At 37.7% G+C, this 20,082-nt stretch overlaps 1 protein-coding gene across 1 annotated transcript in view; it reads right to left on the reverse strand.

Moving 5' to 3' along the window:
- Window positions 1-251: 251 nt before the first annotated feature.
- LOC127500137 (uncharacterized) overlaps window positions 252-20,082 on the reverse strand; it is a 28,933-nt gene continuing 9,102 nt past the window's right edge. The window contains exons 3-15 of the mRNA XM_051871079.1: window positions 16,968-17,155; window positions 16,788-16,892; window positions 16,302-16,416; window positions 16,035-16,185; window positions 15,361-15,481; window positions 13,340-13,495; window positions 13,214-13,251; window positions 13,061-13,090; window positions 8,497-8,669; window positions 3,286-3,707; window positions 1,675-1,774; window positions 1,319-1,571; window positions 252-1,220 (exon numbers count right to left, since the gene is read on the reverse strand). Coding sequence (XP_051727039.1) covers window positions 1,123-1,220; window positions 1,319-1,571; window positions 1,675-1,774; window positions 3,286-3,707; window positions 8,497-8,669; window positions 13,061-13,090; window positions 13,214-13,251; window positions 13,340-13,495; window positions 15,361-15,481; window positions 16,035-16,185; window positions 16,302-16,416; window positions 16,788-16,892; window positions 16,968-17,155 — 1,950 coding nt within the window. The 3' untranslated portion in view covers window positions 252-1,122. The remainder of the gene's footprint in view (window positions 1,221-1,318; window positions 1,572-1,674; window positions 1,775-3,285; window positions 3,708-8,496; window positions 8,670-13,060; window positions 13,091-13,213; window positions 13,252-13,339; window positions 13,496-15,360; window positions 15,482-16,034; window positions 16,186-16,301; window positions 16,417-16,787; window positions 16,893-16,967; window positions 17,156-20,082) is intronic.

The raw sequence follows: 20,082 nt of genomic DNA on the forward strand, positions 1-20,082 counted from the left end.
AACACTGCTTTAAAAATGTATTGAATCTGATTCTCATTATTGGAAGTGCATTGTGGCCTAAATTTAGGTCTGTTCTTCACACAAATTCTATAGCAAACAAGTCATATGGACTACTTTTATGGTATTTTTATGGTGATTTTTTTGTTTTGGTCTATTTTGGTCCAGTGTGAACATTCTGATAAACATCTCCATCTTTATTCCTTCATATGGGTTTGGAAAAACATGAGGGTGAATAAATGCCAGAAATGTCATTCTTTACTGAACATCTGATTTCTTTATTCTTGTTAATAAAATGTATCATTTTATGAAATTACATGATGTTATTACAGGTGGTCAAAATTAAAAGATTGGAAGAGGTGTTGTGTTTCTTGATGTTTTCCCAAAAGTTGTGAATGACAGTAAAAGTATAAAGTACGTTTTCCTACCAGGGGTGTGTTCCACTTTGCTTTTAGACATACACTCACGAACTTCCCTAAGCACTTCCCCTCGGGGGAATCTCTGCCACCATTTTGAATGAGTTCCACTTTGTTAAGTGGGCGAGGGAAGTTTATGTGGATAGGCCCTCGTCCCCTCGATTTTGAGCGAGGGAGCAAGTCTACTCAGATGTACACTCCAAGCAGCTCTATTTCCCACAATGCAACTCGACTGTGATGTCACAGCAGATCGCGCTTAACTGTAGTGTATATTAATTATTTGGAAAATTAATTGCATAATAGTTTATAATATATTATGTTGAGATTTAATTGTATAATACTTGTAGCTACCTTATGTTCACAGTCAAAGTTTATACTATTGATTTTTTTGTGTGTGTGTTGGAGAAAAATAAAATTACTCAAACAGCTCATATACCTAAATGATTTTATATATTTTCTCCAACAACGTATATACATATAGAATGATGAATAAAACAAATTCATAAGTAAAAAAGGGGTTTAAATAATAAATCAACTCCAAAGTAAATTACGTACATCAGAGTCCACGAGATGGAGGGAAGTTAGCGAGTGAAGGGCAAAAACAACTGGAGTGGAACACAGCCCAGATGTGCTTTTTCCATGATTAAAGGGTATATAAAGAAACATCGTAATGGTTGTTAAGAAAGAAGTTAAAATACGATGAATTTGATTAGTCAGCAATGAACCGCTCTACAAAGTTTTCCATGAGCTGAAGAAGCAGCACAGCCATTGACACAGCAACTACCCAGAATGCACCTCTATCTAGAGCTGAAATAGAGAAGAGCAAACATACTTTGATATGTGCTGTGTCAGACTCTGTACACAGGCATGCGCACTATACTAATATTAACCAGTAAAACACTTACCGTGAGAGGCAGAGGCTGTTGTGACCTGGTTAGTGGAGGGCTGAGCAACTGGTTTCACAGTTGGGGTTGGTTTAGCAGTTGTAGTGCTGGTTTCTGTGGCTTTTATGAGGGGAACAGGCCCTGAGCGGACAGTGTAGTTGTGGGTCAGAATGCTGTTTACTATAGTCTTGTCTGATGTTTCCGTACATGGATCAGGACATCTCTGGGATTGTTTGGTGGTAACACAAAGCTGCACTAGACACTCAACATACATCTAGACAGACAAATGAACAGAGTTTAACAATAGACATGCAAGAAGGACCCACCCGTAAATAAAATGTACTGTACATATTGAGAACACAGATAATGAAACATACAGTGTCTCCCATTACACCCAGAGAACCGAGATATAAGCGGTAAATCCGAACAGTAGAAGTTGATGTCAAGATCTCCAAGGTTCCATTTCCAGCTGAACAGCTGAAATACAGAGAGACAGGTGAACAGATTTATGATAGAAAAGAGGAAGGTGTAGTCAAAAAACTTGAAGTACATGAAACAAGAGGAGAGATATTTAAGGGAGAGGCTATTAAATCTGAATTATCTTTATTTGAGATTCCACCTGTTATATCACAAAAAACTAACCCTAAGGTGCTCAAAATATTTATTTCTAGAATATAAACTATAATTTAGCTTTCTACAATTACACTTTAATAGTACAAAAGTCTCTATGATACAATCATGTGTTTATGATATTGTGGTGCATAGAGATTAAGACTGAGACTGAAGCCATCAGTATAAGTCAATGTAAATGAGATTCAGGGGAATATCATCAAAACTGCACATCTATCTCTTCTCAACAAGTCACAATATGTTTGATATTCATGTCTATAGCACACATAGCACACAGGAAACACATCAGTGGAAGAAAATGAGTGAGTTCTGCTGGTCCAGGTGCTGCCAGATTGCTAGGGTGTTGCTATGCAGTTGTAAAAGGTTTGAGTGTTTTTTAGTGTGCTGCTAAAGAGTTAGGGTGTTCTGGGTGGTTGCATACAGGCCCAAATTAAGTCTTTATGATATTTTTGGGTCACTCCTTCTGGGAACTTGTTAAAATAACTAACACTAATAACTATTAGCAGTAGAAGTAATTTGAGTAACAGACTCAGAGCCCTATCATACACTCGGCGCAATGCGCGCCACAAGTGTTTTTTGCTACTTTCAGCCCGACGCAGTTATCATTTTCACGTACTGCGCCACGTTGTTTAAATAACAAATGCACTCACGCCCATCTGTTCGCCCATGGGTGTGCTGGTCTGAAAACGAGGTGTGTTCAGGTGCAATGTTGGCACGTTACTATTTTGAGGCAACTGAAATAGACTGCACCACTGACCAACTGAAACCTGGTCTAAAGTCAATGGCGCAATATTTGTTTTGTCATTTAAAGAGTGCGTTAGTATTATGTGCCTATAGGCGGGTGCACAACACACACAGGGACGCGCAGCAGCACCCAAACATGCCAAATATTAAAAAATAAAAGGATTACAATTTAAAAGATTATTATTGTGTGCATAAAGATAAAAATGCTTTGGTGGAATCCGGCTTTTCCTGTAGATGGTCTGCTTTAACCTCACACACGAGCAGATCTGTTTCCTTTCTAGAGAAGCGTTCAGTTTTTCCACTTGCAAATTTCACCATGTAAATAGCGAATATACCATGGCAAGAGCGCAACTGACTTTTAAAGGGAATGGGAGATGAGACTCTGATTGGTTTTTTGCATGTTACCCCCAAAACACACCCATGACTCATTAAGAGAATAGGGACAAACCTTTTAGACCATGCGCCAGGCGCACCGACCATTTTTCTCGTCATTAAACTAGCAAAAGTGGATTCAGACAGACCCTAAGTGCACTTGCCCTGTGCGCTTTAGACCATGTGCTTAGATCGTTAAAATAGGGTCCTACGTTTTTGACAGGGCTAATGTTGATACTAACCCGTGGCTCAGCAAAGGCCGTGTGTTTACAAAGTCTTGTGTCTCTGACTCAACACAGCGGCCCACCATGAGCTCAGCACGGTCCAGTGAGCAGTTGGAAAACACATGCAGGTCCAGCATCTCCATCCTGCCCGTAGCACGTATCTCTCGAGCTGCACGCACCGGCTGCGAACTGCGCATGCGCGGCACACGCGTCTCGGCAGCCAGAGGGCCCTCTCCGGGAAGATGGAACTCAATCCAGAAGGACACTGCACCAAACGTCTCCACTTCTTCAGGTATGGAGATTTTAAATATTGGACCTTTGGCTTGTTGGCCAGGAATCCGGCAGGCGAGTGGGAGAATGAGAGTGGCAACACGGCTTATAGTGGAGTTGGGATTGATGCTGCGTAAAGTGTTGGTGTACAGCAATTCTGAACCTAAATGCTGGAAAATATTAAAGGTGAGATACCAATGAAATAAAAGGAAATTAAAATTAAACGTTTAAAAGAAGCACCACTCACACCTCATGTTGTTCCAATACTTTCTTTAACTCTCATCCTCTTTGTAGAGACATTCCTTTTTAAAAGAGTTTAATTTCTCTGTTGTACTCCAAGAAATATATAAACATATTTTTTGTACACACTGTTTGTACACATATGGACTACTTTTGTGATATAATGTAATAAGTATTACATTATTAAGGTAATTATGTAATAAAATGTTCATGATGTAATACATTTCTCTCAAAATATAATTACACAATTAGAAAGAAAACGTTTTTCTGCGTCAATGTGACTCAAAATAAAGGAGGTCATAATTACAAAATTTCGCACACTTTTTCAGAAAATAAGCCTATATTTATTTTAATGTAATAAAGTAAAAAAAACTTCCCATTTTGTGTAAAAAAAAATATATGCGGAGAGAAAACTGTTAGTTTTTTACAATTGCTAGGATAATACTTAAAATCATGAAACAGGTGACTTCTTCAAAACTACACAGTTCTCCTAAGAAACATTCATCTTGGCACAGAAGTTAATTTCACATTCACAATGCACTAAAACTACCAAAACACTTCATTCATGTGTCAAATCAACTCATTTTCACCCAACACGCACAATTTGTCACTCATAAAACAATGATCAAAAACACAAATTATACATAATTTTCTTTTGTTATATTTCTTTACAAAACAAGAATTACTCTCTCTACTGTTCATAATTCACTGCAGTTTAGTCAAGGAAATACTTGATCTCCAAATTATTTAATCTAACAGTTACATGGTCCATGTTTACATTATAGTTAAAAATAAATAAATAAATAAATAATAATAAAAAAAAAAGCCACCACTATCAGTGAATACTGGAAGGTTAGCAGGATTCCCGGGGGTCTGAGAATTCAGAAGTCTCCAACGATTGGGGGAGAATATCCAGAGTTTTGTAAAAGATTTTGTAAAATTATGAATAAGGCCTCTCTAAATCTCATTCTCTTAGTTGTTAAATATACACAGAAGGAATTAAAGAAGATAAAAGAGGAGATTGCTAAAACCAGAGCCTCAATTGTCTCCTCTTACAGTGAAACTTAGAATTTATGAAAGATCTACAACAGAAGAAGATAAGAAAGTTTCAAAGGGACATCATCAACTACCAAAAAAACAAAGTATATCCCTGGCTTAATCGAGTTGGTATTTCTACCAAAGCCATCACGCAAGGTCTATTTTCAAGAAGAAATCTCTCATCCCTCAGCCTCCAGTGGGGACAGTGATGTGGATTTTTTAACGGATCATTTGAGCGACACAGACAATCATCAAAAAACTGCACGTCATTACCAGTTTGTTCGATCCTGAAATGTTTCTATAGACATACAAGAATAGATCACGAAAATGTGTACCCATAGTGGTCGTTTGAAATTCAAGACTAAGAGCACCTTTTGCCCTCAGGTTACAAACACTTCGGTTTGTAGACTAGTGGAAAGAGATGTTGATAAGCTATTTTGTGATTCTCCTGTAAAGAATAAGTTCAGTTTGTCAATGTCTGAAAAAGATGCTTTCGATAAATTGTGTAGAGACAAAGACACAGTAGTTAAACCTGCTGATAAAGGGGGTGGCTTAGTAATTTTGCCTACAGCTCTCTACAATTCTGAGGTTCTCCGACAGCTACAAAATACCAGATACTATAAAGCCTTGACATCAGACCCCACAAGACAATTCCAAAGTGAAACTGAACATTTTCTTAAGACAGCACACCTTGGTGGTTCGATCTCTGAAAAAGAATTACAATATCTTTTCAGTTATTCTCCGACTAAGCCTATATTCTATATTTTACCCAAAATCCATAAAGATTTAACCAACCCTCCTGGACGACCTATAGTGGCAGGCATCAGTAGTCTGACAGAGCCAATTTCTAATTTTGTGGACTTTGTTTTGAGGCCTTTAGTAACATCTCTTCCCAGTTACCTTAGGGATACTTGTGACTTCCTTCAATGTCTGTCAGCTATAAAAAAAAAAAATCTGAATAAAGACATTACACTTGCCACAATGGATGTGACCTCTTTATATACTAATATTATTACTAACCCCATACTGAGGGTCTTCTGGAATTGAAACATTTTCTTGATCTACGTAGTGATGATGATGGTCTGCCAACAAAGTTCATTGTTGATATGGCTGAACTTGTTTTTGACAAAGAATTACTTTCTCTTTGAGAATATTTTCTATTTACAAATCGAGGGCACAGCCATGGGTGCCACTATGGCCCCTGACTATGCAAACCTTTACCTTGGTTATCTAGAAGACCAATACATCTGGAATAATAATACTTTTATTGAAAATTTGGTTTTGTTCAAAAGATATATCGATGATTGTTTTGTGATTTATAAAGGTTCTGCCAGTGACTTTGAAATGTTTGCCTTGTATATGAAGTGCTTTAGACCATCCATTAAGTTATCATGTGGGGACAACAGATATTAACTTCTTGGATACTACCATTTGTGTTGTTAATGGCCAACTAGTCTCTACGTTGTATAGAAAAGAAACAGCTTAAAATAGCCTTTTACATGCTAAGAGTGCTCACCCTATGTCTTCGAAACGTGGTCTACTGTATAGTCAAGTTCATGAGACTCTTTCGCATCTGCTCCAATAAGGATGATTTTGAAGTTAAAGCCCAGACTTTATACAGTGATTTTAAATCACGGGGATATTCAACAAAGTGGTTAGACACTGCATTAGATAAAGTTTGTTCTTTGTCAGATAACACCAATTTGATCCCTACAAAGAAGAAGTGTGTTTTTAAATCTACATTTAGTCCTTTGAGTCCAGAAAGGTAGTAGGTAGTAATATAGGTAGTAGGTAGTAAATAATCACTAGCATATTATACAAAGTGATTGTGAATTGTCAGATTTTTTCACTGATCCAACTCTCTGTGTCTACTCAGGAACCCAAATCTAAGGGACAAACTGGTGCATGCAGATACCTATATCCCCACTCCTGGGACCCTCTCAGATGCCCAGGGAAATTTTCCATGTAGAGATTGTACTGCTTGCTTTCATTTTATAAAATGTAAATCTTTTACACACTCAATTTTTGGCAAAAACTGTAGAATGAAACAATTCATTACATGCAAAACTACACATGTGATATACATAATTATGTGTCTCCGTTCCCTACTGTACGTTGGAAAAACGAAACGTGCATTGCGCACTAGAATTATAGAACATATAAGTGTCATTAGGAGACAAGATTTCACTTCTCCAGTTTTTCACCATTTTGAGTACGTAAAACATTCTCTTTCTGACTTCATGTTCCTGGGCATTGAGAGGGTTCTGCCACATGAGAGGAGGTAACTGTGACAAAAAACTATTATAAAGATAGGCTTTTTGGATTTTAGAGCTGAAACTATTAACCCTTACTGGATTGAATGAAAAGATGGATCTTGCATCTTGCATGTTTTTTGTAATTCTTTTTTTTTTTTTTTTACTTATCTTTTTTTTCCCCTTTATTTTATTCATTCAGGTGTTCTATTTTTTTTTTTTTTTCAATTTTTTCTCCTTGTTATTTATTTTATTGTCATTTATTTTATTTGTTCATTTTTTCCCCCATTTTTCCCCTTGTTATTTATTTATTTTTTATTTAATTTTTTTTGTAACCACCTTTTGATTAAGCTTAGCTGGTAAAAAATTGTAATTGTGTCTACAGAAGAGTGTTGTTGCTGTTTGTTCCATGAGCACTGAAGAAAGCATGAGCTGAAACATCTGCTCTTTGGTCTGTTTTTTGCGCTTTTTTCACTTTGTATTTGTTAAAGTAATATGTGATAGACACTTGCTTTGGTCTAATTGTGTGTTTTTCAGTGTGCGGACAAATTTGTTTTATATTATAGTAAATAAATTATTCCTAAGTTTCCCCATTTGTATATGTGGTGATGAAACTGAAAGACTGACACCTGTGTAAGCGATCAGCTTACATTCAATTGTTTTGGTAGTATTTCATTTTTTAGAATTGGATAATATTTCAATATTGTATTACAAAGACAGCAGTTTGCTACATTTCTACAGTATTATGTTGGGGTTTGAACTTAAGTTTAACAGTTTTGAAAATATTATGTAAATGTGCAGACTGGTCTGGAGGGAAACTTTGGTGGTGATTGTGCCTGAATGAGAAAATAATTCATGTAATTTTAAAGATGTCATCATTGAATGCATTTTGTGCCAAAGCAGTGATAAATGATCCACAGTTTATCCCACATAGACTGATGCTATGCTTACTCTGTGAAGAGTTTTGAAAAAGTGACCTATAATTGGTCCTAGTGATTGTGAAAAATGGTACACTGTAAACATCTTTCGCTTATACACAACATGCTTTTGTAAGTTGCTACAGTCTGTACATTATGTAATAATGTTCTCCTAGAATAACCTATTGTTATGTGAAGAACATAACATTAAATGAACATTTTATTACATTCATTTAATACTTATTACATTATGAGTTGCTACAATAAATGTTTGGAACAACATGGGAGTGCGCAAATGAGGGCAGATTTTTCATTTTTGGGTTAACCACAAAAAAACAACAAAAAAAAAGGGTTATACTGGTTTAGAACTCTAACGTGTTCGTCTAACAGCTCGGTGTAATTACACAGATAAATGTACAAAGAAAAAAATATACAGGATAACCTGGTGTTATTGCTAGAAATACAAAGACACTAATAACTACATCTATCTACCAAGTGAGAACGTTTCATACCATTCTCTTGGTTCCACATCCTGTCAGAGAGAAGGTGGTGGTCACATGGGTTGTGTTGTAAAACACAGGGCAGGCTGGATCATTTAGCTGGAGGTTAGAGAAATGAAGATTCTCCAGGAAGGAAGTGGGAAGCACTAGAGACATCTGAAGCTCTCGCTCATTACATTTCAACTCTGACAAACAGACATGAGAAATGTTCTTACATTTGCAACAAAATGAGGGTGAGACAGGCTTATGACAAGTGAGTGGACGCTTTTGAAGACAGGCTTGTGCTTTTACTAGTTATGCAGTTTTTGAAAGAATGCTTATGAGACAGGTAGATTTGCTAGAGCAGAGGTAAGTTTACAGTTTTTGGTGTCATAGATTTCAATAAGGTCAGTTTTTAGTCTTGTTCTCTTCAAATAAAATACTTAATTTTTATACAACAGAAAGAAAGCCGTGCACAAGTATCAATGAAAAATGCAAAAGGAAACAAAAATCAGAATCAGAAGATTTAAGAAAGATCATCAATCCACTATGGAAACAATGGACATAATTTGCTGCAGGTCACTTTTTTAAAATCAGAATCACAAATCAAAAATATATTTGCACATCTGCAATGTATTTTGATTTATACAGCAGATCTTTCTGGTTCTCAAATCTGATTGGCTGAGAGGTCTTTTCAGCCATGTGATATTCTACCAGTATCACTATGGGAACCGTTTCACCATCTGTATCACTCGCTTTCAGTGAGTGTCATGGCAGACAAGCAAGTCCACCATATTTTTACAGATACTACTGTTGTTGTGTAATGGATTGTAGTTTTAAGAGTTTTTTAGGCAAGAATGTAGTTATTTAGACCTCAAATATGCAACTTATATATAAACATAAAGCCTATTTGAAAATTTGTTTAGACATTTTGGGAGATGTGAGCTCCAGGCCGCTGACAGATATAAACATGAGATATAATTTGTTTTGGGTGTATCAAACGGGCAATCTTAATCTATTACTTTTTGCAGAGATAAGCAATTTGGCTTAAGGGCTATTTTTAGTTTCCTAACTTTATATTTACATTGAACTTAAATCCTGCACTAACTAGAGCGCTGCTTTTATATGTTTGACTGAATTGTTTGCTTGTGTTTATTTCCTATTGTACAAACTTATTATACTATTACTGTTCAATAAATAATATTTTATATAAATAACATGCTGTATTTGGTATTGAGAAAGGGTCCGTTAGTGATTGTGATTTCGATTTCAGTGAAAGTTACATTAATACGCCATTATATGTCGGCAAAGACTGTATGAGTGAGTCAGTCGCCAAGACTTTTATATTGAAAAGGACGTTGTTTTTACTTTAAACCGCATCTTACAAGATGCAACTGACAAATGCATTGACTAGCGCTGTCATGAGAAATCCTCTTAACTGTTAAAAGGACAAAAACAAAGATATTGCTTTCCTCAGCAGACATTTAAATTGATTTTGTGATTATGAATATAAGATTGACCTGAAGAATATCAGATGCAGGTAATACACTCACTATAAGTCGATCTCTCTCTCGAGAAGTTAATTGCCGAGGTCCAGAAAAAGCCACCACTGTTTGACAAGTCAAACCCCCTTTTCAAGTATAAGAAAATGGATATATTGAAAACAATCGGTCTTACCCTCTGAATAAATGGTGAGAAGTATTAACAATGAGATCATTATGCCAGGCAAGCAAACAGTGTAACATAAAATTACCTCAGGTATCCAGTGCTAGTTTCGACAACATTGTCTTGCTTCCTTTGAAGCTGCAGTGAAAAAGACCATCCCTGCGTTCCATTCGGAAGGGCTCATCCCTATGCCCTAATCCCTTCAAAAGGTTTACACTCCGGAGTGAGAGCTTCGAAGGGATGAAGGGTGTAGGGGTCAAAAAAAACTTATTTTGGAACGCACTTCTGCGTCATCTTAATGAGACAATCAAGGAGGCGCCTTTGTCTTTTTCCCCGGTTTACTCTTTGTATTAATACGTATTCAAGCTACTGGCAGTCTTTTATGTTAAAAAGAATGTATATTGTGTCTATGTATTTGAATCATTTGAATGGACTGTTAAAGGTAGCTGTAAAGTATTTTTTATTGAAGTACAATGTCATTTTGATCATAATAATGTACCAAATCTAACTCGTATAAATATTACAGTAGTATAGAAAAATACTATACATACATTTATAGGTAAAATCGAACTCCGAGCCTCCTGTACCTATTCTGTGACATCAAACTTCCCTGTGCAAAGGATCATGGGGCCCGAAGTGTCCATCAGTTGTACCCTTCGAAATCCTTCATTCTGAAGGGCCCTTTGAAGTGGCCAGTTTTGAGCACTTCGGTTTGGAATGACCCTTCAATATGGCGGCCATGACTGTTTTCACTCCGAAGTACCCTTCAGAGGGATATATATCCCATTTGGAATGCACCGCAGGAGCTTAGAGTCAAAGAATATACACTGACAAGAAGCGAAACTTAATAGAACGTTCCATTGCAACACCGGCGCCGACGTTTGAATCCCCTGGATCACGCTACAAACATGATGATCTTAACTTTATTAATTATTAATTTATTAATTTACTATTAATAGTAAATATGTAAAGTTGCATAAAATGGAAATACTCAATAAAGTAGGCTAACTACGTTACCTCAGATGTGTAATGGTTGGATTCCACAACTGATCACATAAAACTTATATAGGTCAAGACAATAGAACATTTACTGTAGGTGTCATAAAATTTACTGAATTTGAGAAATTTTCTATTGCGTTTCTGATTTGGCTGTGAGATTCGCCGATTTGGGGTGCATAAGATGTGATGGATTCTATTGTCCAGTTGGCATTTTCACCCCAAACTGGCTGCCGCGCTACCGAAGCGCCACCTCGTGGCTGTTACCCAAAAAGCATCAGAGTTTCGCCTCTTGGGTTCTATACTCTTTGTTAGAATCAAGTGTGCCACACGAGTCCTGAAAAGTGAAGCCAAAGCGTCTCGATCGCCCCCGGGTGGCTGGAAGCAGTATAGGTCATAAACCCTGCCCTCTCCGTGTATTCCAGTGGGACGTGAGACAAACTAAACATTTAAATTACACTTCAAAATCTTTTTTTCCAAAGACAATTTCTGTCATATTAGGCAGTTTTTATCACACTGGAGTTAGTTCAAGTGTTCGTTCTTTAAATAAGTTTGGTGTTAGTCAGTTATTTGATGTTATAAAAACAGGGGTGTGACGTCATGATTGACAGCTGAGGTTGACAGCTTCTCTGAGTGAAGTAGTCATTGAGGCGCCAACTGACTTTTTTCTGGATCTTTGCGAGGTGACTGGAGCTTTAACTTTAATTTCTACATTTCCATAACTGTTTATTTCACACCGACATAAGTTGTTCTGAGTTTGGGCAGGACCTTGATATCGCGGCTCCCCTTCGTGCTCACTACTGCGCAGACTCTGGTTTCAAGTTCACTTTGCGCAGACTCGAGACTCAAGATGTCAGCGCCACACACTGGCGGCTTCACTTGCTACAGTGGAAGAGAGTGAAGGTGTGTCGTCCATATTTGTTTACCGTCTATGGCTTAGAATAAACAGACTGTTATCGTTCGTTGTTGTGGTCACAAATTGTCACAGTCTGTTCTGTTCAGTTTCTGTTTGTATGGACTTTCAGTTTGCTTTCACATATCAAGTATCATGCCTGCCTTTGTTTGTATTCTCGCCACTCATCTGTCTCCTGAGTTACCGTCATCATTAGTTCATTTGTATCAGCTGTGTTGCTCATTATCTTGTGTGTGTTACATATATAAGTCTTTCCTGTTCAGTCACTCCTTGTCCGTTCACCGTCTTGTTAGTGTGTGTTGCACCTGATCGTTTGCCTGTTGGAATTATCATTAAACCTGTCATTTAGGATTTATTATCTTCGTCTGTGTCTGCCTTCCTGCAACCACTGTGACACAAATATAGTTATTGTTATAGTTATCTTTATAGTTATCATTCTTGGTGTTAACGGGCCTTTAAACTGTCAATTTGAGATTTGAATCTGTGGCGGAAGGAAGTAGTTCCTCACAAAAGAGAGTTTTTAAAGATGTTTTTAAAAAAGTTGTTGTTTTTTATTTATTTACACACTTGTGCAGTTGAACTGTTGTATAAACGCAAAATCACACTCGTAGCCATGCGATATGGCCCTAAATCAGCACGGCTGTGATTAGCTACGGCCGAATCACAGCCGTGCTGATAAACTGATAGCATTAATATAGCACTATTGGTTAAGCAGGACAGTGAATTGGCATATGTTTTGGTTCTAATGTTTTCTGCTCTGTGCTGCTGTGTGACAGTTTAGTGTCCATGTGCTCTTTAATGAAGGTGTAGTTTGTTGCCAGTTTCATTATGGATGTCTATCAGTGTTACGTACTAGATAAGGAATACATTAACACCTTAGGTGTACAGTATCTACAAAACAACTAGAGTCTGTATTGTATAAAGCGCTATATAAATAAAGGTGACTTGACTTGCACATTAAGCTGTACAGGCTGAAAATGACTGTGGAATATAGTGCTGCCACTCAAACCATGGAATTATTACCTGTTCCTGGCGGCAAAGGGTCTGTTCGCGCTGAAAGAAAGTGATACTAGATTCAATAAAGATTATAGGTATATGACCTCCCATCGCTAGTTTTTTTTTTTTTTTTTTCAAATACAAAGAGGAAATCATGGAAAAGGAGTAAAACAGCCTTACTTTGTTTCAGCCACATACACCTGATGTGAGACTGCAGGCTGTGAAACAAACAGAAGAGAGTTATAACTGTCAACCTTGAATTTGTTTTATGAAGTATTCAGGTTGACTCCATGAGCTCCTTTCTACCTCTGAGTATTTGCAGCAAAACAAATGGACAGCAGATGGGCAAACTGATTAGGACCTCTGACCCAGGACAGTGTGATGGAGCTCTGCAAATTCATGCCTGTTTCCATTGGTGATATGAAGAGGCCCGGTGGGCCAATCACAGCTATTTCAGACACACTGCATTGAGAAAAGACCAGAGATTTCAACTGATAGAATGACAAAATAATCAATCATGAACTATTATGGCGCTTGAAAATATCTTCATATTTGGGGTCACAATGTGTGAATGATGTGAGAGGTTGGGATGATTCAATTCTCTCCTCGTCTCATAACAGTACTAATGATAAGTGCATATAACCAAACAGAAGCATGGCATTTCTGGCTTCACTAAACAGAATTGCAAAAATAAATAACTACACACTACAATGTCTAATGTACAACCACTGATGCACAAATGTGTTCATTCTGGAAGGAGTGAACTGATCGGTCTGATCTGAAGAGGTTTAAAGGGATTCTGAGTGAAGACGCCATTACCTGACACAGTGTCCTCCACTGAAAAAGAGATCTGTCCCGGATCATGGGACAGATCTTAGAACTTAAGAAGACCTCTACACTCTAAAAAAAATCCACAAAAATAGGGCACAATGTACTGTATTAATTTAACAGAATTTTCCGTATTTATTTTTTACAGGTGTTTTACCTGTATTTAGAATTCTTACTTCATTAAGTTGTGTTGTAGGGTTAACAGAAACATAGGCGCCGATCCCGTGGGTGCTCGAGCACCCATGGAAAAATACGAGATATTCTCCATTGATTTAACCAATGAAAAATCGATTGCAGCTTTCAGACACGATTATCTTCACCTTTTTATAGTTTATTTGAGGCTGTTTTTATTGCTTTATTTTAATGAAAAATGTCGAGAGCGCATTCCAGGTGATGCGCGAGCACAAATCTTTCAGCTCGCAGGCGGATTTCCTTCAATGTCGCTCTCAACTGGATGCGCGCTCAAACTCTCCTTGCTCTTTCTCCAGAATGGTCTTCTTATTGTAAGTGCTTATTGTAAATAGGTATTTATTGAATTATTTTATTTAGTGAGCTGCTACTGATCATCAGATATCACTGAGAGCGCGACTCGCAACAACACTCATGGAACGAATGTGCTTTTGTTTGGTTGGTAACATAGGCTTAATTAGCGGGTGGCACATGTCCCCACCCCTTTTTTTAAACATTTTGCTGCACGAATACCTTATAATGCAAATGAAACATCCATTTGATGTAAATTTGTGTTAAATAAGAAGCGATCTGGCACTGGAATGTGTTGTTTTTTAAATCATGCCGCTGTTATCAGTGGCGGAACGTTGTCTTGTGGCTTGTGCACAGTCTTTACACAGACGAGCGAGTCAATCTATCAGTAATGTTGTTGCGGCAGCTATCTGTTCTTTCCAGCGAAATCATTAACAAAATGCACACGAAAGTGTCCCTGCTCTTGCCTCTTTATATACAATCATTAATGAACATCTTTGGTTTTATTGAGAAAATCAAAAACTAAACAAGGGCGGATTAGAACCACTGATAATTAGAACCCAGAACGTCTGGCTCACATAGCAAAAGTTCTACCACTAAACCACATGGGAATATGAATATTTAGCACGGGTCTGTGTATATATGCTCTGGGCGCCCACCAGCAGAAACATAAATCGGTGCCTATGCACGGAAATGTCCGTAAAATTACTGGATAATGTCTGGTAATGAGCTGCCAGCACTTTTTCTGTTATTTTACGTATTTATTTTTTACAGTGTAGGTTGCACCCCAACTTTACTTCAAAATGTCTTTTGATGTTTTTGTGTTCTGCAGAAGAAAGATATTCATACAGGTTTGGAACAACAGGAGGTCAAGTAAATTACTGAATTTTCATTTTTGGGTAAGAATTTTAAAATAAGAATGTCATTTCTTTCTAATTACAAATTTAATTTTCGGTACCTTAAATTGAGCAGGAAACAGTGCAAAACTCAAATATAATGTAACTGTCCTGTCTGTTTACCTTGAGTCAACAGTAATGTTGACATGGACTTCTTCAAAGGGTAGGACGTGGATCACGGTGCCCCCTGCTGGACTTTCACCTGTGAACTCTGGCACAGCGGAGCAGCCTGATCCACTTTCAACTGCAACACCAACACCAATAATTCTATAGTAACACACAGTAAAACTGCCTACAAATGTGCATGGTACAGCCCTATCTTATCTATCTTCTTACTTGTGTACATACTCAAATCTAACTGTATTATCTGATGTTATACCTATATATTTAATATGTAAAAGCCTTTCGATCTTAAGGCTTAAGCTCTAATGCAAATGTCCAGCATATATAGGAACTTCTTCAATACTGTTTAATGAAGTTGGTAGAGAGAATGGAATCTAGGAAAAGAATATAAAATTTTAATTTGATTTAAATTTGAATATATTTCATTTGTATCAATATTCAATATCTATACTTCAATTTGTGTTATGGTAAAAAATGAATTACTTCATGCCTTATTTCTATTATTTTGTACTATTATTATAAAATACTTGATTGGTATACTGTATATATGCACTAGTTTTTCTCATAGCACTGAGATTTTTCAGTACTTATATTGTTAATGTGTTTATTTTGAAGGCTTCAAAGTTGTATTGTTATTCATTAGTTCATTGTGAAGAATGAGATGAATTGCTAACCTGTTATTAAGAGATGCACAGATACAGTGGAGAAAGGCTTTGCCTCGTTGTGAATCTGGTTCTTTACAGATGAAGGAAAATCCTCCACCATGATCTGTATTGAATACTGACCCAAATACGCTCCACCTTCATACAACAGTGTACACTTCTCCTTTCAGGGTCAAAACACAATATAATAACTTGAAAATTAAATATTGAATGTAACTGGGGAAAAAACACATGTAACAATTAAATTGAACTGAATATTTAAAGGAAAAGGTGACTGACTTCATTAAGCTGCATAAATTCACCAAGGCCAGTCTTCTCATAACGACAGCGAATCTCATCTCCATCCAAATCCATCACATTCACCGGGATTTCTTGAGGACAACCAGCTTGTAACCTGATATAAAAAGATATACGTTTCAGACTGTGACGAGCAGGGTGGGCGAGAGCCGTGAGGGAACGGCGCAAGGCCGGTGACCGGGTGTTAATGAGCGTCAGCTGCGCATTGCACCGGTCTCGAATCTCTCACGGAGGAGCTCCGGAAGCATAAAAGGGGAGCGATGACAGTGAAGGATGAGAGAGGACCAGGCCTGGACTTTAAGTTTTGTTTTATTATGTTTGTGTGGGTATTTGTTTATTTTATATATTAAAGTTATGTTGAATGTTTGCCAGTTCCCGCCTCCTTCTTCCCGTATCAACAAACATTACTACACAGACATACAATATGTTTTCTATGGGCATTTCTGAAGTGTGTTAGCAGGGCTTTACCTGACTGGAGGAGGTAGCGACACATATGGAGGCTGGTTAATACCGTTAGTGTCCGATCTGACAGAGAGATCTGCTCTTGAATATAGTGAAACAGCTCCATCAGATCTAAAGAGTAAACACAATATGAGATTGTAGTCACTCGATAGGTCATTTACTTGGACAGAATCTGTAATCACTCACCTGAGCTGAAGAGTAGAGGTGTGGTTTTGGGGGATGTTTTTCTGCCACTGACGGAGGCACCAGCCTGGTGAAGGTAAAACTCCTTTCACTGGAGATGAGCTAAGCTGATCGACGCAGTTCACTTCATTACACAGCTCATCCAGCGCTGGACAGGGCAAGCTGGACACCAGACTGTAATGAGCCCTGACCTGCAGGCAGAGACATGAGATTTCAACCCTGTAAAGCCTACTGTATCATATTCACAAATCTCTAAAGCCTCAAATATCAACATGGTCAAAACTTTGCTGAAAAACCTGTCACACACAATCTACTACATGCATTCTGTCTTCTGATTAATAGTTGTGGGGTTTTTTTGTTTGTTTGTTTTGCAATTAAAATGTCTTTTAGTATAATTACACTGAACAAAATTATAAACGCAACACTTTTGTTTTTGCCCCCATTTTTCATGAGCTGAACTCAAAGATCTAAGACTTTTTCTATGTACACAAAAGGCCTATTTCTCTCAAATATTGTTCACAAATCTGTCTAAATCTGTGTTAGTGAGCACTTCTCCTTTGCCGAGATAATCCATCCACCTCACAGGTGTGGCATATCAAGATGCTGATTAGACAGCATGATTATTGCACAGGTGTGGGTTAGGCAGGCCACACAGGTGTGGCATATGAAGATGCTGTCTAAGCAGCATCTTGATATGCCACACCTGTGAGGTGGATAATAATAATAATAATAATAATAATAATAAAAATAATACGTTTTATTTATATAGCGCCTTTCCAGGGCTCAAGGACGCTTTACAATTATCAAGGAAGAGATAATACAAGTAGACAATGATGAAAACAATAATGGACAGGGAAGCATACAGAAGAATAGAGTCAAATACAGAAATACAAAACAGGACTTAAGAGACATAACATAACATTCAGAGAAATATTAGTAATAATGCAGAGCAATCAATTCATCAAATCAGAGGTATAACATTCAGAAAACAGGTGAGTTTTGAGTAATGATTTAAATTCAGAGATATTATTAACACAACAGAGTGAGCGGGGGAGAGAATTCCAGAGTTTGGGTGCGATAGTACTGAATGATCTGCCCCCCATTGAAGAGAGGCGATGCCGAGGGACAGCGAGAAGGCCAGAGTCAGAGGAACGTAGTGAGCGAGTCAGTATGTAGGGGATGAGCATATTACAAAGATAAGAGGGAGCCAAGCCATGCAAAGATTTAAAAGTGAGCAGGAGAATTTTGAATTTAATACGGTAGGCAACTGGAAGCCAGTGGAGATCATATAAAATTGGGGTGATGTGAGCAGAACGCTTGGTATGGGTGAGTATTCTAGCAGCAGAGTTTTGAATGTATTGTAATTTGGAAATGGAGCTGGCAGGTAGACCAATGAAAAGGGCATTACAGTAATCAAGGTGTGATGAGACAAATGCATGGATGACAGTTTCAGCGTCTTTGTTACTGATGAAGGGACGGAGTTGGGCAATGCGACGTAGATGAAAGAATGCAGATTTGGAGGTAATATGAGACTGAAAGGAAAGGGTGGAGTCGAAGATTACACCTAAATTTTTAACAGTATTGGATGTTTTGATGTGAGAACCAGCAATTTCACAGGTGAAATTGGTAGAAATATTGCTGGTAAGTGAGGGAGTTCCAATGAAAATAATCTCAGTTTTGTCCATGTTGAGTTTCAGAAAATTTGAATTAAGCCAATCTTTTATGTCTCTCACACAAGCGGAGATTTTGTCAGTTTGGGGAGGTAGAGTAGGTGTGCAGAGTGAGTATAATTGAATGTCATCAGCGTAAAAGTGATAGTTAAGACCATGATATTGTAAAATCTGACCTAGTGGTATGATGTAAATTATGAATAATAAAGGCCCGAGAATGGATCCCTGGGGAACACCTCGCTTCAGGGGGACAGTAGGTGATCGAAAATCCTTAACTGAGATGTAGAATTGTCTGTCAGAGAGATAGGAAGAAAACCAAGAAAGAGCAGTACCAGAAATACCCAAATCAGAGAGACGAGAAACAAGTAATTCATGGGAGACCGTATCGAAGGCAGAGCTGAGGTCAAGTAGCAGAAGTATAGACAGAGAACCAGAGTCACCAGAAAGCAGTAGATCATTCACTACCTTTACAAGTGCAGTTTCAGTACTATGGAGGGGGCGAAAACCAGATTGAAAGGGATCAAAGAGATTATTTTCACCTAGAAAAGACTGGAGTGGGGAGGCAACAGTGCTTTCCAGTAATTTAGCTATAAAGGGTAAATTTGAAATAGGACGATAATTAGATAGAACTGAGGGGTCGAGGTTGGGTTTCTTGAGAACAGGGGTAACTGCAGCAGTTTTGAGAAATAAAGCAGAGGTAAGAGATGTATTGATGAAGTGAGAGATAGGTGCAGAGATGGAAGAATGGCAAAGTTTCAGGAGAGAAGTAGGAGCAGGATCAAGTTGACAGGAAGAGGAGTTGGATTTCAAGATTAACTTAGAGACAGAAGATGGGGTCGTCAAAGAAAAACAAGACAGAGTTTGACTGGATAGATTTGGTGGATAGTTGAGCTTTGTATCAGTAGAGAAGCATTGGTGGACGGCATCAGTCTTTTCAAGCAAATAATCCAGAAAAGAACAGCAAAGCTCATTAGAAGCTATGGCATCTTGGGGTGGAGGTTTAGTAAGCTTATTTGTTGTATTGAATAATGCTTTTGGCCTGTTACTTGATTTATTAATTGTGGCAGAGACAAAACTAGAGCGAGCCGAGATGAGAGCAGATTTGTATATTTTGAGATGATCAAGAAAAGCTAAATAATGTGCAGTAAGACCGGTTTTTCTGTAGAGACGCTCAAGCCATCTACCAGTAGCCTTAAGAATACGGAGCTCAGGGGTATACCAAGGAGAAGAGTGGGAAGAAGGGACACTTCTGGTCTTAATAGGAGCATGCTGCTGTAAGATTTCAGAAATTATGGAGTGATATTTAGATAATATCATGGAGGGAGAAGATATATCAAAGACATCAGAGAGGTTCGAAGAAACAATAGAGGTACAGAATGATGCAGTATCAATAGCTTTCAGATTGCGGTATGAAATAACAGTTTTAAGGCATTTTTTACGCATAGGCA

Source organism: Ctenopharyngodon idella, chromosome 18 (assembly GCF_019924925.1).
Source record: "Ctenopharyngodon idella isolate HZGC_01 chromosome 18, HZGC01, whole genome shotgun sequence".
In the NCBI taxonomy this organism is placed as follows: domain Eukaryota; kingdom Metazoa; phylum Chordata; class Actinopteri; order Cypriniformes; family Xenocyprididae; genus Ctenopharyngodon; species Ctenopharyngodon idella.